The 25,983-nt window shown below is 61.3% G+C and overlaps 1 protein-coding gene across 6 annotated transcripts in view; it reads right to left on the reverse strand.

Moving 5' to 3' along the window:
• Positions 1-353: 353 nt before the first annotated feature.
• The window catches only part of CYTH1 (cytohesin 1), a 42,821-nt gene continuing 17,191 nt past the window's right edge, over positions 354-25,983 (reverse strand). For 4 of the 6 annotated variants that reach the window (XM_075119148.1, XM_075119146.1, XM_075119149.1 and 1 more), the window contains 12 exons: positions 14,134-14,216; positions 11,726-11,790; positions 10,571-10,637; positions 9,874-9,992; positions 9,113-9,193; positions 8,693-8,805; positions 8,188-8,336; positions 7,916-8,027; positions 3,473-3,549; positions 3,153-3,224; positions 2,380-2,534; positions 354-2,052 (listed from right to left, as the gene is read on the reverse strand). In XM_075119148.1, coding sequence (XP_074975249.1) covers positions 1,974-2,052; positions 2,380-2,534; positions 3,153-3,224; positions 3,473-3,549; positions 7,916-8,027; positions 8,188-8,336; positions 8,693-8,805; positions 9,113-9,193; positions 9,874-9,992; positions 10,571-10,637; positions 11,726-11,790; positions 14,134-14,216 — 1,172 coding nt within the window. In that variant the 3' untranslated portion in view covers positions 354-1,973. Of the gene's footprint in view, positions 2,053-2,379; positions 2,535-3,152; positions 3,225-3,472; positions 3,550-7,915; positions 8,028-8,187; positions 8,337-8,692; positions 8,806-9,112; positions 9,194-9,873; positions 9,993-10,570; positions 10,638-11,725; positions 11,791-14,133; positions 14,217-16,439; positions 16,465-25,615; positions 25,769-25,983 lie in introns of those variants that run through there. The other 2 variants (XM_075119147.1, XM_075119150.1) reach the window with 2 other exon arrangements.

A 25,983-nucleotide genomic window follows, 5' to 3' on the forward strand; every position in this document is an offset into this window, starting at 1 on the left:
GCCAGTGTTCTGCAGTGCCAGACCGTTTGATTTGGCTCTGACTTATTCCCTAGGCCAGAATGGAGGGGTGTCAGGCTCCCCACGCAGCGTGACTCATGACAGTGTGCCCAGAGCTCTCACTGGGTCCTGTGGGGCCAGAGGGCGTGAGCTCAGCGAGGGAGAGAGATCCCCCAACAGGGCTGCAGATGGGCCCCTGACCCGCAGCTCTTTGGGTTTCGTTGAATACCGCTGCCCCTGCTGAGCTCCAAGCGCAGGGATATGCTCTCCCACAGGAGCAGAGGCTGTGGTGAGCACCCCTCCCCAGGCAGCTGAGAATGGAGAGAACAAGCGAGACAGGAGCCGGAGCCGGAGGCTGAGCGGAGGTTTGACATTTATTTGCTGCAGGTCCTCAGCGCTAGTTTACAAGGCCGTGGCAAAAAACCAAGGAGTTAGAATCAGACTAAAAAACCCTGAAACGCTGCCCGCCCTGCCGGAGAGGCCTCTGCACAGAACTTGAACAATTACAAAATAACCTTAAAGGAGAAAACTATACAGAATATTTACACCTCTGATAAATAGACTAATACTGCTGTGGGTGCCTCTCTCCAGACCCAGTGCATCAGGGCCAGGGGGCCGTGCAGGCTGGGGCACCAGGCTGCTAGAGCCTGGGCAGCTTCCAGAGGAATCCTGTTCCCCAGACTGACCTCTCCTTCAGCCCCTGAGAGCAGCTGCCTTTCAGGCAGGTTCCAGCCCTTCCCAGGACACTCGTCCCCCTTCCCATGCTTCCCAGCCCTGCTGCTTCAGTGTGCCTGGGATGTTGCTGAACCTGCTCGCAGCCCACGAGGCCCAGGGGTGCCAGCTACAGGAACAGGCTGACCCCGGGGAAGGCCAGGGCCGCAGGCTTCCTGCTGTCGGCTCGGCCCTGCTGCGTGGCACTGCGCATCTGTGGAAGCTATGGCTACATGAGGGCGCAATGATGGTTTTCGGACCCTTGGCCTCCCCTTCCCAGAACCTCTGGGCCCGTCTGCGCCCATCTCTAACGAGCCCAGCTGCCCCTGTGTGTTCCAGAACTCACTGGGCTCGTCAAAGGAGCCCAGGACAGACCAGTGCCCTCTAGAACGAGGGTAGGTGGGTGGGCAAGGCACATGGGCTCCCCTTGGCTCACGTCAGGCTCACCGGCCGGCTCCCGCCCTCCCCACTTAGCGATTCCACCCCCCTCCCAAACGAAACGCCTGCGACTGAGCGGCCCAGCCCCGACTGAGCAGTAACAGACAGAACACACCCCAAGTGCTTTAAAACGAGTGCCCAGCCCTGGGGGCCATGCCAAGTGGCTATAGCTCCCTCCCCCAGGGGAATTAGCAGAGGCAGGTGTACGGTATGCGTGGGCAGACAGCAGTCAAGCAGGAGGCAGCCCCAGGCTTGGGCAGGGCCCCCAGCCCCTCGCTGGCACGCCCGCCAGAGCTCCCATCCCATCCGCCCTGCCCCGCCCCACGCAGGCTGCCTGGGCCCCCATACACATCCACACCCCAGAGAGCATGCGCCACGTTTCCTGCCAGCCCTGGCGGCCGGCCTCAGGGACCTCCAGCTGGGTAGAAACGGCATTGCTGACAAATCCTCCTTGAGCTCCTTGCAGGTGAAGTGTCTCACTTGTAGGCGGCTCTGGCCCTCTCCCCCAGGCCGTCGGGACATGGGCTGAACACGGCTCCCTGGGAAGGGAGCCCAGAAGGGAGCTCCCAGCGCCAAGCCCCTGCTCATCTCACGTAGCTGCAGACTCATCACTGTGGCCCTAGGACTCCCAGCCCCACCCCCAAACACCTGCCCACCCCCCAATGGTAAAGAAATTGCAAAAGCTGAAGCTAGTCCCTGGGAATTCAGGCTGTGCTGGGCTGGGCTGCGGGAGAGGCCCTTGCCTGGCAGCCTGCTCTCTCCATCTCCAGGGGAGGGGAGCCTCTTGCTGCCCGAGACCGCCGACCTCACTCGGCTGGCCCAGGCTGCTAATGTCTCTTCATGGAGGACACTTTCTTCTTCCTCGCTGCCAGCATCTCATAGAAGGGGTCCCTGCTGATCGCTGCCCTGGGCAGGGAGAAAGGACGTGTGAAAGGGAGACCCAAGAGACCAGGGAAATCCCAGGTCAATCCTGTCCCCAGCTCGACGTAGGAGCTGCTACCCCAGTGGGGAAGGGTGGCCTGGCAGCAAAGGAATTGACCAGAACTCAGGAGATCTAGGCTCTCCCACAGACTCTGGGTAACCTTGGGCAGGTCTTGGGAGAATGTACGCCGGTCACCCCGGTCCCACGGCCCGGCCAGTGCAGCACCCTCCCTCCGCAGGGGCAGCCCAGAGAACCTGGCCCAGTGCACAGGCCGTATCCCCCCGCCACAGGGGCTAGGCAACAACACTCACTTGATGCACTTGATCCACTCTTCCTTCTCCTCGGGGGTGGGGGCCGAGATGCGATACACCGTGTGGTTCCCCTCCACCACTCGGCCGTCTGCCTCCGTCTTACAGGCCTTGATCACTTGGTCTTTGTTGTCTGGGATGTAAAGCTCAAAGCAGTTCTGAGAAGGAAGGAGACATTTTAGCAGCGGCCTCCAGTCCGGCACATGGGACCTGCCCCTGCAGCTCAGGGGTCCTGGGGCCATGCCTGGGGAGGGGTAGGGTAGAGGGAAGACCCTGGGAGTCACACGTGCCCTCCCGTCCAGTTACAGCCTGGGAATGTCCCCCCTTTGGGTGAAACACTAAGTGTGCAACAAGAAATGCCTCTGTAGCAATCACGATGCTGCAGCTGCCCGGTCCAGTCGCCTGCTGCAGAGCCGAGGGCTGGAGATGGGCGGGGGGGGGGGGGGGCAGCCCATCCTCTGCTAGGGAAGGATTGGACATCTGGGGCCAAAGAAGCGAGCAGGTCTGAATGAGTGACACCAGTGCTGCCCTGCAGCCAGCTGCCCCCACTAAAGGAGCAACAGCCCCCGCCCCATGTGCCTGGTCATGAGGGGAGAATGCTGCAGCCCCAGGCTCTCTCCTTGCCCTGTGGGGCCGGGGCAACATTCACACTACATCCCCCAAACACACAGACCCCAGGGGCCTCTGCTGGAAAAATGCACAAAGCCAGGTAAGGAGAAACTTCCCAGCTGGAGATTCCCCCTCCTATCACGAGCAGGGGCCATGCAGAGACTCACGGGCTTTTTGGAGTCCTCCACCTCGCGGATGCTCAGGTTCTCCAAGGGGATGATGCCACGAGGCTCCTTATCCTGCAGGAGGCCAAGCAAAGAGGGAAAATGTTAGCCACAGAGCTGCGGGGACCCACCGACATCCAGATCTGCTCCTCCAAGGGCGTGGCTCCAGCCCTGGCCAGCCACTGGCTGCCCCCCAGGAGCAGGGCTGTGAGGGGAGGAAGTTGGTCGCCCCACAGCCTTAGCCAGCCTTCTGAAAATTCCCCCGCCCTGTGCACCAGCTGAGCTCCATGAACCTGGCCGGGGGGGCGGAGAGACACACTCACCGTCGTGTACTCGAAATAGTAAAGGCAGTTGTCGGTCAGAATGAACCAGCGTCTCTTCCATGTCTTCACCCTGCCACCTGCCAAGTAAAGAGAGGGGCGGTTGACACAACACCCGCCCCCAAGCCTGGGCCCCAGAGCATGTCTGCCCCGGGGTGGGGGTCCGGCTCCCGGGCACGTCCAGGCTATGGCCCCCGGACGAGGACAGAACAAACAAGCGTCTCGCAGAGCGCGGAGCCAGGGCACAAGCAGCGCGAGCCAGCCCCGGTCAGTGACAGCTCGGCAGCAGCAACAGGCAGAGCGAAGCCACGGTGGCCGGGATGCGAGCGGCAGTGAGAAGCAGATTGAGGAGCCGGAGCTGGAGCAAGGGCTGATCTGGCAGCCAGATGGCTCGGAGACGCGCCTCGTTCTGTACAGCGCTGTCAGAGAGCAGCCCAGGCTGGCCTGGACACAACGCTCTCATTTCCCGTTTCTGGGTTTTTCAGCCAGTCGGAATCCGGCAGCCCAGGGTTTCTGGATTTTGGGTTTGTGCATATTTCACTCCAGAAGTTTCGAAATACGAAACTCACCCTGAAACGAAAAGTGCGGCTCCACACAGCTCCATCCCTGAACCCGGGGTCAGCAGACAGGCCAGGAGAGCCAGGTCCAGGGGAACCCCCACTCCTGAGTCACGTTGTCCACCCCATCTCATCCCCTCCAGGGACCCAGCCCTGGTCAGTCAGGGCAGGAATGACCGATTATGGGCCAGGTGGAAGGTGCCGACAGTCCTGGAGAGCAAACGCCCTGGCAGCAACAGGGCAAGCTGTCTCTGCCAGTGTGTCCTGGAGTGGGATGAGATGGGAGCTCATCCCCCAAGTCCAGGCCAGAGATAGATGAGGGGGTCATGGGGGGCCAGCCGGGGGTAGTTTGTGACAGACAGGTGCCCTGCTAGGAACTGCACACCATCCCCTCTGCCTACCAAGAGCTGGCTCTCCCTACTGACAGGGGGCTGGCTTGGACCCAGCACCCCAGAGGGGAAGGCCCTGGCTGCATCTCATTCCCAGCCCCCAGATGCAGGCTAGACCATGACAGGGGGCTGGCTTGGACCCAGCACCCCAGAGGGGAAGGCCCTGGCTGCATCTCATTCCCAGCCCTGAATACAGGCTAGAGCCAGCACCCCCAAGGGGAAAGACCCTGGATGACACACCTGCGAAGCCAGCCAGTCTCGTGGAGAGGCTCGACGCTGCTGCTGAGGGCTGTTTAGATGGAGAGCAAAGTCACTGTTGGGCCCAGCCAGCCTGGGCTTCTGGTCAGGGAAATCCAGGGCTTTAAGGGGAGCTGAGAAGATTTCACCTGCCAGGGCTGAGCCAGGGCCTCCGACATCACTGGCTTGGTGAGGAGACGAGGGTAGAGGCAAGGCGTAGGACGGCTGCCTCTGTCTAGGAGCCAGTGGGTGAGGAATGGGTCCACAACTGCCATGTCTGCACAGAGATGCAGAGCACCTGGGGCCCCAAACACCCATGCAAGCCTGAAGCTGCTGGGGCTCTTGGGGATGGAGGCCTGGCCCAGCCTCTCATGTCGGGATCCCCGTGCTCGGACAGCCTGCATGGCCAGGACTCCTGGGCTGACCGTGGGTGTTGGGTCCCCCTTGGTTGGCACTGGGCAGCGATGGCAAAGCTGCCCGGCTCTCCACCAGCCCAGGGAAGCAGGCACTGATTCTGGGAGGAGTGGAGGAGGAAACTCTGCTCACAGACCGTGGAGTGACCCTTCCAGCCACCCACAGGAGCAGACGCTGCCCAGCCCTGGGCACAGCCCCGCACAGAGACCCTGGACTCACAGCAGAGACAACACAAGCAGACGGTTCCAGTCAGCACCTGGGACAGCCCCCAGGGAACTCATGGGCTCCCCTCCCACACGCACCAGGGGTCCTGAGCCAGGCTGGCAGCAGGACGCAGCAGGCTGAGGGTTGCTCCCCTGGCTCCCTGTGAGCTGCACCCCGGGGAGTCCAGGAAAAGGGGGATTCAGTTTCCCAGCTGCAACTAGAGCCCTGGAAACGGCCTCCCTTTGCCACTTGCAGTGGGGGGCACTGCACTGGCTCTGAGGGCAAGAGCACACAGCGAGAGGGCCGCCCCAAAGCCAGGCCACCTGGCCCTTGAGGGCTCGGGACTGCCAGTGCAAGAGGTATGGATGCAGGGCTGCAGCAGCTGCCCCCTCGCATGCTGCAAGATGCGCTGAGCCACCCCGAATATCTCCCGACACTTCACTCAACTGGGAGCTGGCTGTGAGTGCCAAGAAGCTGGGGCTCCACCAGGGGTGCTGTGGAGTAAGGAGTCACCCTGTCCACAACTCCCTCCCCAGGACCATGGCCCAGAGCTGGGGCTGGGCTCAGGCCTGCAGACTCGGGAGGGGCTGGCCGGGTTTGAGTTATTGAGGGCCGGCCAAGCAGGGAGAGGGGCTCCCAGAGGTCAGGCAGGGCCCGAAGCGGAAGAGTCCCTGGCCTCAGCCCAGGATGCAGAGCGTGAGGGCAGGTCCCGCCAGAAGCGAGTTCCCCGGGGACTGCGGTCCGTCAGCAGCAGCAGCGAGCCATCACCAGCAATTCAAACCAAAAGAAAAACGAAAGGAAGGAAGCCCCAGCAGCCAGAGCAGAGCGAGGGAGGGGGTTGCGGGAGGGAGTGGGGTACGTACCTCCTGGAGTTTGGGGCAAGGGAAGGAAGAGCCAAAATCATGGAAACATACAAATGAGGGAGAAAAGAAAATTAAAACAAAGAAATTAAACCCGCCCTCGCCCTGGGGCAGCCAGCACTGCACGCTCGCGTCGGCCGGGGGATGGGGGGGGGGGGCTGCCGCAGCCAACAGCTGCCACGGCCGGCGGGTGCCTGATTCATGGGCTCGGGACTCGCTCCCCGGGATACAGAGCCGGGAGCTCTGCTGGTTCACAGCCCTGCGCGGGCAGCATCCCACCTGCAAACAGCCAGCCTTTGGGACTGCTGGGTCTGGACAGGGGCTCGCGTGGGGCCGGTTTGCCCAGGGAGTCGCTCGGCAGGCAGAGCCACCCAGCAGCTGGAGGCCAGTGGGTTTCGAGCTCAGACAGACGGGGGTAGACGGCCCGAGGTCAGCGTCAGAGACATGCTACCAGTTGTATAGACAGCAGCAGAGAGCCCACGGGGGGACACGGCCCTTCCCCCACCCGAGCCAGGCCCCACATCCCATCGCGACAGGCTGGGCCACCATCTAAGGCCAGGCGTGTCTGGGGAACGAAGGGTCCCCTGAACCCTGGAGAATGGGAAGGGATCCCTGCCAATGCCCCAGCCCAGGCTGGGGCCCCCTGCTCTAGGCATGTCCTGCATGTGAGTGGCAGGCCCTCTCCTGCTACCGACGGGCTGGCAACAAGGCAGAGAGAGGTTAGAGGGTAGAGTCCAAACCACAGCAAGAGCCCCAGGGAAAAGCCTCCAGATGGAGTCAGCTCCTGCCAGGACCTGTCGGGTCTCTGCAGCCCCAGCTCTTGACCGGGGCACAGACAAGAAAACTCCAACATAGCTACTGAACCAAAGAAACCCATGAGCCAGGGGGCGGGCCACGCAGCTGGGGAGTGGCTGTTGGTGCTGTGGGGAGCTGCAGCCGGGGCGCGGGGATGCCATGCATGTTGCCTGCATGTGGAGCCAGGATGTGCAAGGTGATGATGCTCTGGGGAGGGTGTGCCAGGAACCAGGCTGTGGCATGGAGGAGATGCACGCAGCTTGGGGCAGCTCGCAGTTCGCCTTCTGAGTGAGTGTGGCGAGAGGCACTCCAGCAGGATGTAGCCAAGACGCTGGGCGCCAGTCACCATCCCCCAACCAGCCCCTCCCCACCAGTACTGCAACCCCCCAGACCTCCTCAGCCCTCCCCCCCAGGACCGCAGCCCCCAGGAACTTCCCCCCCGGCATTACAGTCCCCAGAATTTCCCCTCCCTCCCAGGACTGCAGCTCCCAGGACCTCCCCAACCCTCCCCGAGCACTGCAGCCACCAGGACCATCCCCCATCCCTCCCACCCTGCCAGCACCATGGTCCCTGGGACACCCCCCACAGCACTGCAGCCCCCAGGACTTTCCCTTCCCCTCCCTCCCAGCACTACAGACCACGGGACCTCCCCTGCCTGCCAGCACTGCATCCCCCAGGACCGCCCCATCCCTTCCCACACAGTCACCAGAAAGCGAGGCTGGATTCCCAGGGAGACCTGGCCAGCCTTGGTGAAAGCCAGCAGGGTCGCCAAGCGCCACTGAGGGCCAGGCGGGGCCGACTGGGGTTCCAGTACCGGTGAAAGTGCCTTGGGGAGGCTGCACAGCTGTGGCCACGACATGCAGCTTTCCCTGCGGGCTGAGCCATGTGCCATGGAGCTTGCTGCCCATCGCTAGCACCCCGAGCAGGGGGTGGAGAGGGTGCAGGCACATTCCTGTGGCCACGCTCGGCTCCTGGGGGCGAAGCGCTCACCGAGTTTCAGCAGCCAGCCTTCGCGGTCGGGGTTGAAGAAGGTGTGGGTGAGGTCGTTGCCGTCATCCTCGGGGATTTTGAAGGGCTCGTTCTTTATGCTGTCGTAGAGATTCTGGCACAGAGAGAAGCACACGAGGGTCAAATCCAGGGTGCAGCTCCCCGGGGCCGAGGGAGCAGAGCCTAGGGCCAGCGAACCCCAGGCCAGGCAGCACAGTGAGCCCCAACCCTAGGTGCCAAAGAAGGCAGTACCCCCTGCCTGCCCACGCCCTCACCCTGAGCAGCTCCTCCGGCAGGTCGCCCCCGTCGTTGATGCCCCGGTTCATGGCGATGAAGCGCTCCACCGCGGGCTTGTCCTTGACGTTGGGGTTGTGCAGGCTGGTGTTCAGCATGATGATGGCGAAGGAGAGGACGTAGCAGGTGTCTGCAGGGCACAGAGAGGCGGGTCAGCTGGGCTCCGGGCAGGCCAGGCACATGGCGAAGGGCAGAGAGGCCAGGCTGGGAGCACCCTGGACAGAGCAGTCCCCAGGCTCATTCCCGGCAGACACGGCCACACTGGGCCTGTAGCCCAAACTCAGCCTCCACTCCCTCCGTGGGCCGCCGGGGAAGCACAGACCCCATGCCCCAGCAGCAGGAGGGGTTCAAAGCCAGGGACCAGGCCGGCCTCTCCTGCTCTCTCCAGGGGCCTCTGGGTTTGGAGTCGGCCTGGCAAGGAGGGACTCCGGGGCAGGCCGAGGCCCAGTCGTCGGCGTGCTCCTGCCCCGCGGGGAGGGCTGTTACCTGTGGACTGAAAGACGCCCGGATTGCACTGGCAGTACCGCTGGGCAAACGCCTCCATCATCCGATCGATCTTCTGCGCCTCGCCCGGCAGGCGGAAACTCCACAGGAACTGCCTGCGGGACCGGGTGGGTATCAGCTGTGCGGAGGGCCGTGTCCCCCGGGACGGGCCTCGGAGACCTTCCTCCCTCATCTCGGGCACCTTCCTCCCTCATCTCGGGCTGACACCCCACAAGGGCAGGGGACAGTCCCTCACCACCTAACCTGCTCAGGCCCACCCTCAACAGCGTCAAGCTGCTGCCCCCGCCAGAGCACCCCGGGCACCGGCCCAGGCAGCTCACCCCACCAGGGCTCGCCCCTGCCCCCGGGGATGGGGAGACAGGTGCCCGAGGTGACGGCTCAGTCCCCCCCCCCCCCACTCACCGCAGCGCTTGCACCAGGTTGAGGTCAGTGAATTCGTGCAGCTCCACGAAGGCGTGCAGGACCTGGATGTTAAACTCGTCTCTGCCGGGACAAAGGCAGAGCCCAGGGGCCTGAGTCACGGCTGCACCACACCCCCAGGTCACACACTGCCCCAGCCAGCCCTCCCCAGGGTCGTAGGCTGCAGTAGTACCCTCACCCCTCGGGGGCAGCCCTAGACACAGAGGGAGCAAGGAGGGGAACAGGTACAGCCCAACCCCAGGCCTAGTTTACACATTCGGGCCTCCCATAAGCACCAGTCTTGAGGGCTGCCCGGCCCTGCCGGCCCGGGCGCCCAGCACCAAGCCACGGGGCAGGTTCTGGGCACTGGCCCCAGCTACTCATTTCAGGGACCTGGCAGCTGCACTGTCTCCTCCGCCCCCCTGACCATGCCTGGTGCAGGCTGGGTCTGGAGTGGGGCACCTGCTACCTGTGCGGCCAATAGCTAGCGGCGTCTCTGCCTTCACCCCTGCATGCTGCATGCCCTCTGCTCCAGCAGCCACCAACCCACGCCCCTCCCACGGCTGCCGTGGCCACAGGACCCAGGGGCAGATGGGAACTGCCAGCCCCATGTCCTGCCTCTGGCAGCAGCCAATCCCTGGCACCTTAGTCCAGGCCAGCGGTCCCGTCCCATAAGGCACTGAGGGGAGATTCCTCCCTGCCCCCTGCAGCGATCAGCTGGTGCCCTGGGCACAGATTCCACCACCGTGCCCAGTAGCTGGTACCTCTCGCCCAGGTAGTCGCCAATGGCCGTCTTGTTTAGCCCCTCCCCCTTGTAGAGGAACTGGGCGATGTCCTCACAGGTGTTCTTCAGCAGGTCGTTCTCAATCAGGAACTGGATCCCCTGGGAAGGCGGGAGAAGAGGGCCTGTGACTCCAGCCCTCAGCACTGACGGCCACTGCCCTGAGGGGCACAGCTGAACCCATGCCAGGAGGGGCAGGAGGCTCCTCCGCATCCCCATCACCAGCCCAGCACAGGGAGCCCTTGCTGCGAGCAACCAGCAGGAGCCCTCTGGGCGCAGGAGGCTGCCCCCTGCCAAGGGTCCCATCCCCCAGGAACCCACCCTGCCAAGGGGGCCTGGGAATCCAGCAGTGCTCCAGACCGATGGGGGGGGGCCCTAGGTAAGAGCGATGGGAAGGGGACCCTAAAGGCAGAAGCAGTGCAACAGTGAGAAGCCCCCTCTGTGGATGGGGTCCCCAATCCCCAGACCCTTCCATTCTGTCCAGCACATGGTGCTCCCCAAATCCCAGCAGGGAGCATGGCCTGGAGCGTCTGTCCCAGCGACTTGGGGAGGCTGCGTTTGCAGTGCCTGGGCCCCAAGCCAAACGGGGCAGAAACCACCACCCTGCCCTGGTGCTGCAATGGTACTGAGACACCTCAGCGTCTCTGCCAGCAGCCCAGCCCCTGGGGCGTTGCCCTTACCTTTTTGGGGTCCATGTTGAACTTCTTCCTGCCCATTGCCACCTGCTTGTTCCTCTGCATGGTTTTCCTATAACTCACAAAGGCCAGCAATGAACTCCGGGAGTGGCCAGGCTCCTGGCCTGGGGCTCCCACCCTTGGAGAGGCAGGGTTAGACTCCCTGTGCCAGCCTGCGGCCTCTTCTTGACCCAGAGAGACCCATGTGAGCCCCACCCGGGGTGACTAGCAACCCCCTGCTCTCTGCGCCTGGGCCTGGAGGCTGCAGCCCCTGAACGCGGCACGAGCCAGAGCCCAGGCCATTTCCAAGAGCTGTTTTGGGGGGAGGTTCTCAGAGCCCTCAGCTCCTCTTTGTTAAAGGATCCCACAGCATGCCAGGAAAACCAGAAGGCAGGCCCTGCCCCCAAGGGCTGGCATGCCTGCCCCGGGGCTGGTGCATGGAGGGGCAGAGGGCCCGGTGCAGGCACTGCCCGGGGGCGAGAAGGGGCTTTGTACAGACAAAGTACACAGGTGGCTGCTCCTGGCTGGCCCCGCACTCTGCTCTCGGGGATGGACGGGGACTCGGGGGCCTGGGAGCTCTGGCCCAGCAGGCTGCAGCTTCGCCTGGTGAGACTCCAGGGGGAGGGGAACCCTGACGGGAGGGTGATTGGAAGAGATGCTGCAAGTCAGTTTCCATTGGCCATCAGGGCTCCCTAATCCCACGCTGGCACCGTCTGCACCAGCTCAGAATAACAAAGGCAGACAGTCTCCAAGGCCAGACGGAGGGGCCGGGCCGTGGAAAAACAGGGCCATTTGGAGCAGCGGATCAGGCCGGAGATCCCGTTACCGCATTAAGGAATAAGAGTCGGCCTGGGAATTCCAGCCATCACCGGCACTCGTGGGTCTGTGGCCTCGTTAGCCAACACCCCTCCCTCAGCCGGCAGCCAGGCTGGGGTTATGCTGGGCCGAGAACCTGAGAATGTCCCGGCTCATCCCCGCACTCCTCAGGCGCTGCTAAGGCTCCTCTGGGGCCTTGCTTCCCCCCGCAGGGACTGGGCCCCAGGAACAGCCTGCAGCTCAGGGGCAAGCTGCACAGCGCTGGAGGGCCGCGTGTCACTCTGCTCAGCCGAACGTGGCCGCTCCCCCTCTTGCTCAGCCAGCCGGGTCGCAGGCAGGACTCACCTCTCTTCCGTGGATCCCAGGTTCTCAATTTCATTGGTCACCTCTGCTATCTCATCTCTCAGTCGCTAAGAGAGACAGAGAGACACACGGTGAGGGGGGGGAGCAGGGACCTCTCTCACCATGGCACGGGGGCTCACCACCTCCCCCAGCCCATCCTGAACCCTCTGCGCCTCTCCAGCCCTGTCAATCCAGGAGCTCACACCCCATTAACTCACTCACCCTCCCAAACCCCAGGGTGAGGATATTGCCCAATTCCAGAGAGGGGAATGACCTGTCCAGGGTCACACAGCCAGCAATAGGACCCAGGAGCCCTGAAGCCAGGGTCCCTGCTCTGAGCCTATGGCCAGCACTCCCTGGGGCGGTGCACCTGGAACCAGGCTCTGCGTTGTTCTGCCAGGACAAGCCCAGACAGACAGGCAAGGGACACAGACCGTGCCAGATACAGCCCAAGGTTAACTGTGCCAGCCAGGCCAGAAACCTCCCCCACACCCACGGGCAGGAGGGCAGCCTTGACCCTCTCCAAAGAGGGCCAGCTGGGGCGAGTGCCAAGGACAGAGCTGCCCAGAGACCCTAGCGAGCCCCTCGTCTAACTCCCACTCCCTGAGATGCAGCACTGCAACCCAGCAAGCTCGTGGCAGCGCTCAGCAAGCGAGCAGGGAGCCGCAGTGCTGTAGGCGCTAATCTCCAAGCAGCATCAAGGCGCTCTGCTCCCACAGGAAGGAAGAGGCCCAGAGGTTAACGTAATTACGCTCTAATCCTTTTAGTTCATGCCCAGCATATGGCGGTAATTAGACTCCACTGCCTTAATCATTGACATGATTGACGAGTGTCCCAGATGGGCCCCAACACCCCACCCAGCAATCGGAACACCCTGGAGCAAGGGCCTGGCCTGGCTCAGCAGCCCCCAATCGCCCCCTGGGCTGCACCACAGGACGCAGCCAGCACCTGGGCCCTGAAGAGGGGTCAGAGTTCATCAGAAAAGGCACCAATGTGAAACACGGAAAAAGCAAGAAACCCGAGAGCCCAGCATCCCCTAAGAGCGGAGAACAGACTGGGAGAGGGGTCCTGCCAGGGAGGGGGCAGCAGCAGCCTCCAATGCCAGGGCCATCCCATGAGATCAGTGCAACCAACCCAAGGACTGGCCCCCATCCTGGCTGCTGAGATGCCACCCAGCCCCCAGCAGGCAGCTGTAGGGAGAAGGGGGCATCGCTGGGAGAGACAGCGCAGTGCACTGCTGATGCGGGGGCACAGTCACGGCAAGCTCCTGGCCTGCTCCACTCTGCCCCAAGCACCCGGCAGGCCAGCTTCAGCCTCCTGGACTTACTTTCCTTTGGCTCCAGAAATGTCAGGGGAAGAGCTGCTCTGGGCAGCCAAGGTGTGGGGCAGGAAGGGGGATGGTACAGGAGCTGTTCTCAGGCCACAGGCCCTGCACCGGGCCAGGGCTCACCAGCACAGGCGGAGGGCTAAGGGGGCATGTTCTGAGCTGAACTTGGCCAGCAGCCGGAGGGTGGAGCTGGCCTGGCCCTGAGGGGTCGCCATGACTGCCCGGGAACAGGGCTTCTGGGTGGGCAAGCAGGGGAGGGAGACACCAGCCAGCCAGAGAGCAATCTGTTCCCTGCGCAGCACTGGCTGGGGCCCTGCCCTGAGGCTGGAGGGGCAGGTGACAGGGCCCTTCCCACAGGTTGGGAGGAGCAAGGGCCAGAGGGGAGAGAACCAGTTACTGTGCTGCAGTGCCAAGGAGAACGCCCCCAGAGCAGGGCTGCTGTTCTGGAGATGGGGTGGAGGGGACACCGACTCATTTCTTCCGGCCCTCACCAGTTTGTGCTGGGCAACGGGAGGCCGGTGCCAATGAGCTAACAGAGCCCTGCCCCATTGAGCACACAGCGTGAGAGCTGGGCATGGGGCACTGCGGGGGTGGGAGGAATGGAGCCAGGAGACCAGTGGCCCAATTCCTGCGTCCTCCCCTGTCTAGGAGGGGTGGGGGGGGTCCCCATCACTGCCACAAGCCACAATGACTTGACAAGCCCAGGCGAGAACAGGGCAAGGCCACAGCGAGGTGATTTGGCTAATTCAGCAATTTCTCTCCCCTCCTTGTTCCCTGGGCAGCAGCAGTGCCGAGGAACGCCCTACACACTGATGTGCCGTGACACTCGTCCCTCTCCCGCGGGTACGGGGACGAGGCCAGACGGGCTACCAAGAACAGAGCATCTGGGGCGGGAAGGGGAGAGGAACAGCAGGCCAGCCGCAGAGCTCAACATGCCGATGGGGAAAGCGTCCCAGGCTCCAGCCAGCCCAGCCCAGCCCAGGCCAGGCTCGGCCCAGAGCGCGTCTCAGAACGAAGGGCACCTGCGGATAATTCCAGGTCTGAGCGGAGCCGGGCTCCTCTCCAGCACCTCCCACCCCCTCACCTGTATGTCGGCCAGCAGCTCCTGCTTGCGGCGACGGATGTTCTCCAGCTCCTGGCACTCCTCTGGGGTCAGGTCACTGGGGACTGCGGGGGGAGAGGAGAGAGGGTTAGGCCTGGCACCTGCACCCTCCTGAGCCCTGTGCTGTCCAGGCTGGGAGCTCCCCTGGCTATGCTGCCGGGCTATGCTGGGGTGTCCGGACTCTGTCTGTGCCCCCCACGGTCCCTGAGCAGGACAGGACCAAGGGGCAGTCCTGCCTAGCAAGCAGCACTCCCCATAGGCTACCACCACCCACTCTGCCGCCAGCAGCCTGACTCCTGACTACAGCTTGGGGTCTGCACTGCCTGCCCCACTTTTCTGGGGTTGAATCTGGCTTTTCCGCTGGCCTTCCCAGGGCCCCGCTCCGGCACCCGCAGGCAGAGAACAGCCACGCTAGACCATGGGGAGAGCTGAGTGAGAGCTGCATGCAAGGTCTGGCCTCAAACCTGCCTTCAGCCAAAGAGCACATCTGGGGGCTACTCCCACCTCAGAAGCCCCCCACAACCCGCCCAGAAACTCAACCTCCTCCTCCCAGCCATAGCCCCCTGCACCCAGAAGGCAGTTCCCGGGCAAGCCAGCAAGGGGACCACAGCACCCCTTTCACAGGGGCCTGCAGAGCAGGGGTCCCTCTGGATGTCAGCTTATCTAAGCCCTCGTTCCCGGCTGCAGGGCCCACCTATCTGCGTGCATGGGCCACAGCCCCTCCCCCTGAGAACCCTGCCCTTTCCAGGCCCCAGACGGCGGGGTGGCAGGGCGCGCCGGGCGCTCCACCCGAGGAGTGCGACTGTCCTTCACGTGCCGCGCTCCTCCCCAGCAAGCCAGCGCTGGCGGGGGGGGGCTCCCTCCCGGCTTGACACTGCCACATTCCTGCTGATTCAGCAGCCCGGGACAGAGCAGCGAGCTCTGCCCAGGGCCTGCCACCAGCCAAGTAGACGCAGGGAGAGTGGCTGCAAAGGGCCAGCTGGCTAAGCACCCACCCCATCCCCCCATCAACAGGGCCATGGGAGGCCAAGACCAGGCTCAAACCTTTTTAGCCAGAAAGCAGCCACTGCAGAAGGCCCCTCCCCCTCCACACAGCCACCCCTCTCCAAACACACTCTGAGGGGGGACAGGGACCCTGCCTTTGGCAAAGATTAACTGGGAGCCCAGCCCAGGGTCTGTCTCAGAGAGGAGATAGAGCTCCTGACACAACAAGGGCCCATTGTGCCGCCTGAATAGACAAACCAAACAACAAGGGAAGCTGCTTTTTGTTGCTTTGCAGTTTTTAACATGCGGGCAGGAGCCCAAAGCTGCATCTGCTGCATATAAAGGAGAGACAACTCTTCAAGGGATAGTGCCCCGTCCTGGTGGCCGGGGTCACGTGGCAGCCCACCACTACCCCAGGGAGGACGGGCAGAGCAACGACTGCCATGAAGTCAAGTGACTTCCCTTGTGCTGCCCTCCTGCTGCAGAGACTTGGGGCCCAGGCCGCTTGTGCCCCCCAGCAGCAGGGGGGGGAAGGGTTCCTCACACCTCGAATAACGCCGGAGGGCGGCTCAGCGCGCCAGCCATCGGGCTCCCAGCGGCAGCACAGCCTGAGGAGAGTGCTACCACGCACGGTAGAGCAGGGGCCTCACCCTGGGCGCTGCCTGCTCCATCTCCCCGCCCTCTGCTCCAGAGCTGGTTGCATTTCAGTGCCCCTTGCAGTTAGTGCAGGGCTATGGGACCCCCCGCCCAGACGAGTTCCTCCCCCCCCCCCCAGCTTGTGGAGCAGAAGGAGCATGACAGTGCCATCCCAGTCCCCACTATCCCTCACACAGCCTGGGAAACTGAGTCACAGACAGGGACGTGACCCTGTCCAAGGCCTCACAAGGCAGTAGCAGCACCGAGAATAGAACCCAGGCGTCCTGGTTGCCGTTCCTGCCCTAGCCAGCAGGTAAGGTTCCCTAGCATTGTCCCTCCCGAAGACAGAGCACCAGGCAAGCCCTGCAGGAGGCTACCATTTCAGCCAGCAAATCGCATGCATTAAGACCGGCTTGGCCTCTCCCCACTTGTGGGATGAGCGTGCCAGTGTCCGGCTCATTCAGAGCAGATCCCTCTGCAGAGAGGGGAGGGCTGTGGGAACACCCCCACCCCCCCATGTGTCCTTCCTGCCCAGGCATTCTCCCTGGTGCGTATCTCACCATCTCTGCACCGGACACCCTCCAGCTGGGCTCAGGAGCCACCCCCCTCCCACGTCCCAGCTCCTCTCCCCCTGCCAGGTAGCCCGTACAGCGCTCAGGGAAAACCACCTGCCGAATCCAGGGAGCTGGCAGCAGCAGGATCCCCAGGGGCCGGCTCCTGGCCAGCCCGGCTCTGGCGCTGTGCCCCTCCAGCCTGGTGGGAGAGGAGCCCCCCGAGGGCCCCGCTACCATCCCCATGGCCCCAGCTCCGCCCTCGCCCGCCGCCCCAACCCCGAAGCTCAGCGGGGCTCTGCTGACAGCCTTGGCAGGCGCTGCTGAGTGAGCGGCCCCCCGGCCTGGGGGAGCCCACGGCGCCCTTGCCCCACGGCACGCGCCAGGCCCCCCGGATCAGGGCGCCAGGCCCCCCGGATCAGGGCGCTAGGCGCAGTGAGCAGGCTGGGACCCCCGCCCCACGCAGACCCATCCAGGGCCGAGAATCAGAGGGGGGGCAGCCCCCCCCCCAAGGACCCGAACTCCGTGTAAACGCCCCCGGCACCAGCCCAGCCCCCACCAGCGCGCGTCCCGCCCCCCGGGCTGTCCCCGGCCAGGGCCCCTAACGGCGGAGCGGCCACGCCGGGGTCCCGGGGCCGGGGTCCCGCCGCGACCCCCCGCCAGGGCCCCCGATCCCGCCCCGCTCCCCCCCCCGGCGGACGGGCGGGTCCCGGAGCCCCCGCCCCGCATCACCGCATCGGCCCCGGGCTCCCGCGGCGGCAGCGGCCCGGCGCCCCGAGCAGCGCGGCTGCACCAATGCGAGCCCGGCCCGGCCCGGCATTAACCCGCGGCGAGCCCGGCCCGGCCCGGCATTAACCCCCGGCGAGCCCGGCCCGGCCCGGCATTAACCCGCGGCGAGCCCGGCCCGGCCCGGCATTAACCCCCGGCGAGCCCGGCCCGGCCCCGCATTAACCCGCGGCGAGCCCGGCCCGGCCCCGCATTAACCCGCGGCGAGCCCGGCCCGACCTCCCCGGGCTGTGCGGGCCACGGGGCGCCATCACCCCGCTCCCCCCCGCTCCGACTGCGCCGGGAGCGTCCCGGGCCAGGGCGAGCCAGCCCCGCCGCCGCCGGAGCTCAGCGGCTTTCGGGGTGTTGCCTCCCGGCCCGTTCTTGCACTGAGCGAGCAGCAGGAACCCCGCTAACGCCTCTGGGCCAGGGATTCATCCGGTGCCCTGCCTGGCCCTGGGGCCCCTGCCTGGCCCCCTACCCTCCAGCGGATTCAGAGCCACCATGTTCTGAAGCCCCGCCAGGCTGGTCGAACAGCCGGGCATGCCCCGCCGGGCGGTCTGCTGGCAATCACCAGCCCAAGGGGGTCTCTCAGGACTCCCAGCACCTTGAAAAATACCCAAAACTTTTACAACCCTCCAGTTCTGTAGAGCACAGGGCGGGTGGGACCCTCTGGGTCAAGTCCAGCCCAGCCCCTGCAGTGAGCTAGCTCCCTACCTTCCAAGTGCCGATGGGACCCTTGTGACCATCTAGTCTGACCTCCTAACACGGCCAGAGACCTGCCCCAAACAATGCCGAGAGCAAAGCTGTTAGAGAAACATCCCATCCTGATGTAAAGAACTGCCAGCCAGTGAGGGAGAATCCACCACAACCCTTGTAAACCACTCCAATAGTTAATTACCCTCCATGGTAAAAACGTACACCTTATTCCAGTGCCAAATACAGAGCTAAAATCACCTCTCCGCTCCTACCCGAGATTCCCATTTATGCATCCCAGGATCGCATTAGTCCTTTGGCTACAGCTCATGTTCAGTGGATTATCCACCACAACCCCGGAGGCTTTTTCAGAGTCACTGCTTCCCATCCCTGTAAGCATGGCCTACATCCTTTGTTCCAGAGGCATACATTTACATTTAGCCATATTAAAATGCATATTGTTTACTCTCACCCAGCTTACCAAGTGATCCAGATCGCTCTGAATCAGAGACCTGTCTTCTTCGTTATTTACCACTCCCCCAAGGTTTATGTCATCTGTAAACTATTCATGAGGAGTTTGGGTTCTCTTTCAGGTCAGTGATACAAATGTTAAACAACATGGGGCCATGTACTGATCCCTGTGGTTCCCCACTAGGAACCCACCCACTCGATGGAGATTCCCCATTTAGAGTTACATTTTGAGACTGTGTGCCAGCTAATCATTCTTAAATGTAACCCAGGCCATCTTCCAACTAGTCTGCTTGCCCCCAGTACTGCTATTAGGAGGCTGTTCCAGAACCTCCCTCCTCTAACAGCTAGAAACCGTCTTCTACTTTCCAGCCTAAACGTATTCCTGGACAGTTTGTCCCCATTTGTTCTGGTGCCAGCATTGTCCTTTAGCGTCAATAGCTCCTCGCCCTCCCTGGGGTTTACCCCCAACGTGTTTATAGAGAGTAATCCGATCCCCTCCGAGCCTTCCCTTTGATAGGCTGAAGAAGCCAAGCTCCGTTAGTCTCCTCTGGTCAGCTCAGCTCTCCACTGCCCCGATCATCCTAGCAGCCCTTCTCTGCACCTGCTCCACTCTGAATTCAGCTTTCTGGAAGTGGGGGGACCAGAAGTACACACAGTTTTGCAGGTGAGAACTTGCCAGTGCCTTGTACAATGGCATTAGTATTCCCCTGTCTGTACTGGAAATACCGTGCCTCATACATCCTAGGATCGCATTTACCTTTCTCACAGCCGCAGGACATCGGCAGCTCATGGGTCTCCTGTGATCAATCAGCACACCCAGGTCTTTTGCCTCCTGTCATTATCAACTAATGAGCCTCTGGCACAGAGACCAATAAGAATTTCTGCTAAGTACACAGCCATTATATGGACAACATACCCCCATATCTCAATGTCTGTACTTTGACCCGTTAAACTTTTACCCCCAATCAGGGAGACTGCAGATTATGTATTCCTTACGCCACCTGTTCCTAAACCGAATTTCGCACCCCTTGATAATCTGTACCTTATTCCCTGATAACCAGAAACTTCTCTGCTTAAACTCTGTACCGTTTTCTTTTTACTTCAACATCTTAATAAAACTATTAAATTTCATCCCATTTCTATTACTTCAGGCCTCAAAGTCATCCAATTCTTTCTGTAGAATAGCTGCTAATTTTAATGACATTGCCTACCTGTTAGTAGCACCTCCTCTTTTGTCATCTCTGTCTTTAACAATGCCTCTTTATTAATTATTATTATTATTTATACTGTGGTATGCCCAGAGGCACCGGTCACAGACCAGGACCTGTTGTGCTAGGCACAGTACAAACAACACAAAGACAGCCCCGCCCAGATCACCAGAGAAGAGCAGGTCTCTCTCCCCAGCATCCTCTATGATGAAGACCAATACAAAGAAATCACTAAGCGTGGCAAAGAAATCACTAAGCGTCTCTGCAATGTCCTTCCCCTCCTCCCTTTAGTCCCTGGCAATCCAGCAGACTCATCAAGCTTCCTGCAGGCTTTCTGCTGCTGACATATTTAAAGAATTTTTTGTTCTTCTGCCTTTTACAGTTTACTCTCAAATCCTTCTTCGCGGTCCTAATTTCTATTGGATGTTCTCCATCATGGCTTAGGGGGCTTTCTAATGCCCTAGGACTGGACTTCTGCTTTCTGAAGGACCAGCCCCCTTTGACTGCAGTACTCTCCTGTCCCGTGCCACTTAAGCCTGGTGCTTTGCTCCGGATGCACCACGCGGGCAGCTCCAGTCACTTCTCCTCTCCAGGCTCAGCATGGAAATTTTCTCACTTCTGATGATGGGGCCTTTTTGACTAGCTTCCCCTTTCCTGGAACTCCCCCTTCTAAAGGTCAGTGCCAGATGACCTCCAGATTTGACTGGATCGATTCCGAGCATGACCAGCCCCAGACATGTATGCAAAATTCCCCAAGCAGGCCCTCAAAGTTAGGAGTCTGTCTTAAAAAGCGTGCAGCATTTTTTAAAAACAGGGGGCAGTTCTCTGCCTCATGGTCTGAGGTTTCTGGGCGCACTTACGTCATGCTTTCAAGCTTCTCTCCACAACCAGCTAGAAACATTGACCTAAAATAAAGCAGAGGCTCTCACCTAATCACAGAGCTGGAACTGGAGCTTTGAGATCACCAGACACCATGAGACTTGCAATAACGTCACCTGAGTTGGCATCAATGGACCCCCCCCCCGGGATGCTGAACGTGATCACAGTGTGGTCACAGGTTTCAGAGGAACAGCTGTGTTAGTCTGTCTTCGCAAAAAGAACAGGAGGACTTGTGGCACCTTAGAGACTAACCCATTTATTAGAGCATGAGCTTTCGTGAGCTACAGCTCACTTCATCGGATGCACGCAGTAACTTAGTAGCTCAGCTACAGACCCAATCGGCCCTTCCTGCAGGTTACAGCCACAACTTCCCACTCAACAGTAACACGGACACCCCCTGGCACCCCGAAATCCCAAACAAAGGAAATACCATTCAAAGCAAACGCTCCAAAACAAAGCTCCTCCCCCGAAGAGGGACGAGAATCTGCAGAAAGCACAACTGACTGCGTACCCACTTTACGCGCAAGGCACTCAGATACCATGGTGACGGGTGTCAAAGAATTCCCGAGAACACAGTACACTCGTGCTCCACTGATTTGGCCAGTCCCCCAGGGCTCAGCAATGTCGTTATGTCAAGGGCCAGGCACAGGAGCTTGGCTGTAGCCACACAACCGTCCTGCCTCACCTCAATTCTCAAAGCCGCCCTGCCCAATGCTTAGCACCTTATCGGAAAGTGGGTCTCCCCCGCCCCTTGGCTCCCACCAGCCAGCACTGACAGTCTCCTAGTGCTCACGACTCCTTGTGTCGCTTTGCAGTTCCACTCACACTTGGAGTGGTGCACGGGGGCGGGGAGGGCACAGAGCGCAGCCTAGGACAACTCCAGCTTGTTGCTAGCCCACAGAGCACCCAGGCCCAGCCAGCGGCCGGAGCCTTTGGGGCGGGATGGAAATTCACACCACTCACACATCCGGTACTTGGAGGGCAAGGTGGCTGGGAGAGCAGGCACAGAGGAATCCCCGGCACAGCCCAAGCACCGCCAGCATGCTGCTGCCCAGGCGCTGCCAGGGAGACCGTCCCTGCCACCCTGAGAAGGCAACAGCACACACAGCAGGCCTGGGCAGGGGCACTGCCAGGCGAAAGGGGCCCAGGTACAACAGGCGGGAAGGAGTGTTGGGCACCACGAGACCTCTGCTGCCAGCTCGTCCCAGCCTATGGGGTTGGGGCAGGTGCCCGCCTGCCCTAGAATGGCTGGGCTCTGGGGCCCCCGTCAGGCTGGGCAGCGGGAGCTGAGCCTGCAGACAGCCGTGCTGCTGCAGATGGTAAACGGAATTGTGACACAGACCTGCCGGTGTCAGCAACAGGGAAGGTGGAGGCAAACACGGACGGATGCAGGAGAGAGAAGAGGGGGCTGTCATAAATATAAAGGGAAGGGTAAACACCTTTAAATCTCTCCTGGCCAGAGGAAAAACCCTTTCACCTGTAAAGGTTTAAGAAGCTAAGATAACCTCGCTGGCACCTGACCAAAATGGCCAATGAGGAGACAAGATACTTTCAAAGCTGGGGGCGGGACGGGGGGTAGGGGAGAGAAACAAAGGTTTTCTCTGTCTGTGTGATGCTTTGCCGGGACCAGAGCAGGAATGCAGGTCAGAACTCCTGTAAAGAGTTAGTAAGCAATCTAGTTAGATATGCGTTAGATTCTGTTTTGTCTAAATGGCTGATAAAATAAGTTGTGCTGAATGGAATGTATATTCCTGTTTTTGTGTCTTTTTGTAACTTAAGGTTTTGCCTAGAGGGATTCTCTATGTTTTGAATCTAATGACCCTGTAAGGTATTTACCATCCTGATTTTACAGAGGTGATTCTTTTTTACTGCTATTAAAATCCTTCTTTTCAGAAACTGAATGCTTTTTCATTGTTCTTAAAATCCAAGGGTTTGGGTCCGTGGTCACCTATGCAAATTGGTGAGGATTTTTACCAAACCTTCCCCAGGAAGTGGGGTGCAAGGGTTGGGAGGATTTTTGGGGGAAAGACGTTTCCAAACAACGTTTTCCTAATAAATAAACCCAGATAAACGTTTGGTGGTGGCAGTGGAAGGGCAAAGGGTAAAATAGTTTGTACCTTGGGGAAGTTTTAACCTAAGCTGGTAAAAGTAAGCTTAGAAGGTTTTACATACAGGTCCCCACATCTGTACCCTAGAGTTCAGAGTGGGGAAGGAACCTTGACATCCTCTGGCCAGGAGGGATTTTAAAGGTGTTTACCTTTCCCTTTATATTTATGACAGGGGCCTAACCCATTCGTGGAACCCTCCCCTGGCCTGGAGTCCCAGGTGTCTGCACAGTGGGGCGGCCTGTTTGCACAGGGCTGGCAGCTCCCCCGTGGTGCCTGCACCCATCGTCCTGCGTCCTGAGTGGAGGCGACTCTCAAGAGTGAGTCAGTTACAGGCTCATCCCGTCTGCGAGTTCAGAGGAAAAGGGAAGCCCGGGGGAGACATGGCCACACCAGCCCTCCTGGGCACGGAGAGATGGAGGGGGTCATAGAATCATAGAATATAAGGGTTGGAAGGGACCCCAGAAGGTCATCTAGTCCAACCCCCTGCTCAAAGCAGGACCATTTACCATTTACCACCATACAGCTGAACGCTCCCCCTTTCCCAGGGCAGACCCACCCCTTCCCAGACAGGACATCAACCTGCCGAGGCTACATGGGACCTTATCCCAACCTGGACAGTATCGACTGCACAAGGACTCCAGAGTCCTAGCTGGGTCCCCCCTCAATTTGCCCAGCCACAACGAGAAGCTCGGGTCTAGAACTCCAGCTCCCAGCAGTCTGTGGGGACAGGTGGGGAAGCCCCACAACAATTGCGGGGGAGGGACTTCATTGCCTCAACACCCACCCCTCCCATGGGAGCCGCCATTTGGCCAGGCCAGAGCCCACGTTTCAGCAGAGACAGTGACTCAGTCCAGGTGCCACCCAATGGGGCAGCTTGGCCTGGGCCAGGGCCCCATGCCAGGGAAGGGTAGCTGGCCCTGAGTCTCAGGGTACTGCAGCAGCTCGCCATTCCCAGTGGACCCAGCCACAGGCCGCCGAGTCAGGCCAGGCCTGCTGCAGCAATGGCCACTGCTCCCTGCCAGGCCATGGCTCGGGTCAGGACAGACTCCAGCGGCTGCGCCAGGCTAAGGAGCAGGACTTGGCTGGCAGCGGCAGGGTGAGTGTGGAGTAGCTGGGGCGGGGAGGGGGGTATTCGGGGTTGGCCCCCTCCCCATGCAATGCCAAGAGCAAGGGAACACGCCTGTAGTGACGGAGTCAGCCCACCCCTGGGCCTAGAGCAATCCCACTGCCTCCACCAACGGCCCGGCCCTGTTCTCCTCCCACCCTTAGGAGTGGGCCAATCTGCGGGGGTGGGCTTTCTTCCTGGAGAGGATCACTGCTAAAGCCGCCCACCCAAGGAGGCAAGCGATGCTGGTGCTGGGGAGGAGTCAGGGGCTGGCTCTTCCCTTTGACATTGGCCGAGACACGGACAGGTGCTGCAGCGATTCTGCACAAACCTCAGCCCAGCTTTGAGCAGAGGGAGCTATCTGAACCAGCCCCACAGGGCTAGTGGGGGCATTTCCCCATGCTGGGCCCCAAGCCAGAGCAGTGCCCCCTCCTCCTGACACACCCAGGCTGAAGGAGACCCCCTCTCCTGCAGAGCTGTGTCAGGCAGTATCACTGGCCCCATACTGCAGGCTCAGGGCGCAGCTGTGTTAGGAACAGGGGCAGTGCAGCAGCCAGTAAGAATCCCTCCCAGAGGGACTGAGCCCACAGTGCCCCAGTCCTGGCACAATTCCACGGGATTCAGCCTCCAGAAACATGCACAAGATCTCACTGCCCTGCCCAGCTCACGTGCCACCCTATAGAATGCCAGCACACAGCCCTGCTCCCCACCCCCACCCACATATGTTCAACAGGAGAACCCCCACTTTATTCCTTGAGACCAGGGTTCAAGTGTTCAAGGGAGCAGAGTGGAGGCTAAGACTGGAATAGCCAGGGGCTGGGGTCAGAGTTAAGGGGCATGGGCAGAGTGAGAGGCTCAGGGTTGGGATAGCCAGGGCTTGGGGTCAGAGTTAAGGGGCCTGGGGAGAGCCGAGAGGCTAAGGGCCAGGTTAGTCAGGGCTGGGGTCAGAGTTAAGGGGCATTGGCAGAGCTGGGCATTGCTGGTTCGGCACAAGGTCCTGCTATCACTGAACAGGATTTGCCAGTCTCTCTGCATAACGCATCGGTGGTGGGGGGGGGGGGCAGCTGAGCTCATCAGCAGCCAAGAACTCTGCTGGAAGCTCTGGGATTTGTGGCCACCCCACACTCCCACCCTCTGCTCTGCACCCTGGCAGATCCTGATGGGCACTCTTTCAAAGGGACCCATCCCCCCAAGATTCAGGGTGAAGGGGGCCTGGGAGGGGAACTTGCAGACAGCAGAGGCCAAGCCCCAGCCCCTCCCCAACAGCTTGGGAAGGAGGGCCCATGGGACTTGTCTGCTCCACTCGCAGTTCGCCCAGCACCCTCCCAGCAGCCTGGAAGCTTTGGGGCAAGCAGCAGCATGACCTGGAGATGCACTGAAGCCTGCAGCTGGGAGGGACCCAGAGACGCCTTCTCCCAGGGCGCAGCACCCATAACCCTTCGCTGGGCAGGAGAGCAGAGACTCAGCTCCTGACAAGCTGCCCATGCGCTGCCTTGGCCAGCGAACCATGAACAGCCATGGGATGCCCATGTAGAGCCTCTGTGAGCCCATGGGTCAGAGTGTTTACTACGGGGGCAGGCAGCACCCCATGGAGCTACCCTCTGGGGCAGGGGAGAGCACAGTCCACAGGAGCTGATGTGGTGAGGGGGTTGCGGCAGGGCTTGGATGGCCCAGTCAGGGTCTCTGTGCTCTTCCAATCTCCAACATAGGAGAGAGGTGGGACCAATACTTCCTTAGCACCCGGGACATGGGCGGAGCTGACCTCCTGGGTGCTTTGGGCAGTGCCAGCCAGGCACCGTACAGCACTGACAACGGGCATACGGGGAGGGCTGGACTCAGGCCCAGCATGCGTTTTGGGGCAGGAGCAGAAATTCCTGGAGAGGAGGGACCCAGGAGTGCCCCCCTCACCTCCCCAACAGCCCACCCATTAACACCACTCAGAGAAGTGGGGCCCGGATGTTCCCCAAGCCCCTCTTCGAGTCACAAAGCCATATGGGGGGCCACAGAGACCCCCCCCCCCCCAAGAACATAAAGCAAGCCACCCCCACCCTGCCCACTCACCACTCCCCTCCTCTGTCCTGAGGACCATCCTGGCCAGTGCTCCTGCAGGGCCTGTCCTGTCCTCGGCTCCCGCACTAGCTAGCTCCGTCAGGCCAGGCAGGGTGGGACACCTGCCGCTCACTGCACTTCCCGGAGTGACTCACAGCCGCTCTGAGCCAGTGAGTTGTCAGCCGGACGGGCGTCAGCCGGAGCTACAGTACCAACACCCTGTTCCTGCCGTCAGCAGCCATTAACCCCTCTGCTCCCAGCCATCCCCAGCTCAGCACGCCGTGCTCCAAGCCAGAATCCCGGCCCAGGCACTGCCCCAAGACATGCAACCCGCCCCACAGCATCTGCCCCAGACCCTGGGCTGGGCCTGAGCGCACCAT

The sequence above is a fragment of the Caretta caretta genome, chromosome 14, assembly GCF_965140235.1.
Source record: "Caretta caretta isolate rCarCar2 chromosome 14, rCarCar1.hap1, whole genome shotgun sequence".
NCBI lineage: Eukaryota > Metazoa > Chordata > Testudines > Cheloniidae > Caretta > Caretta caretta.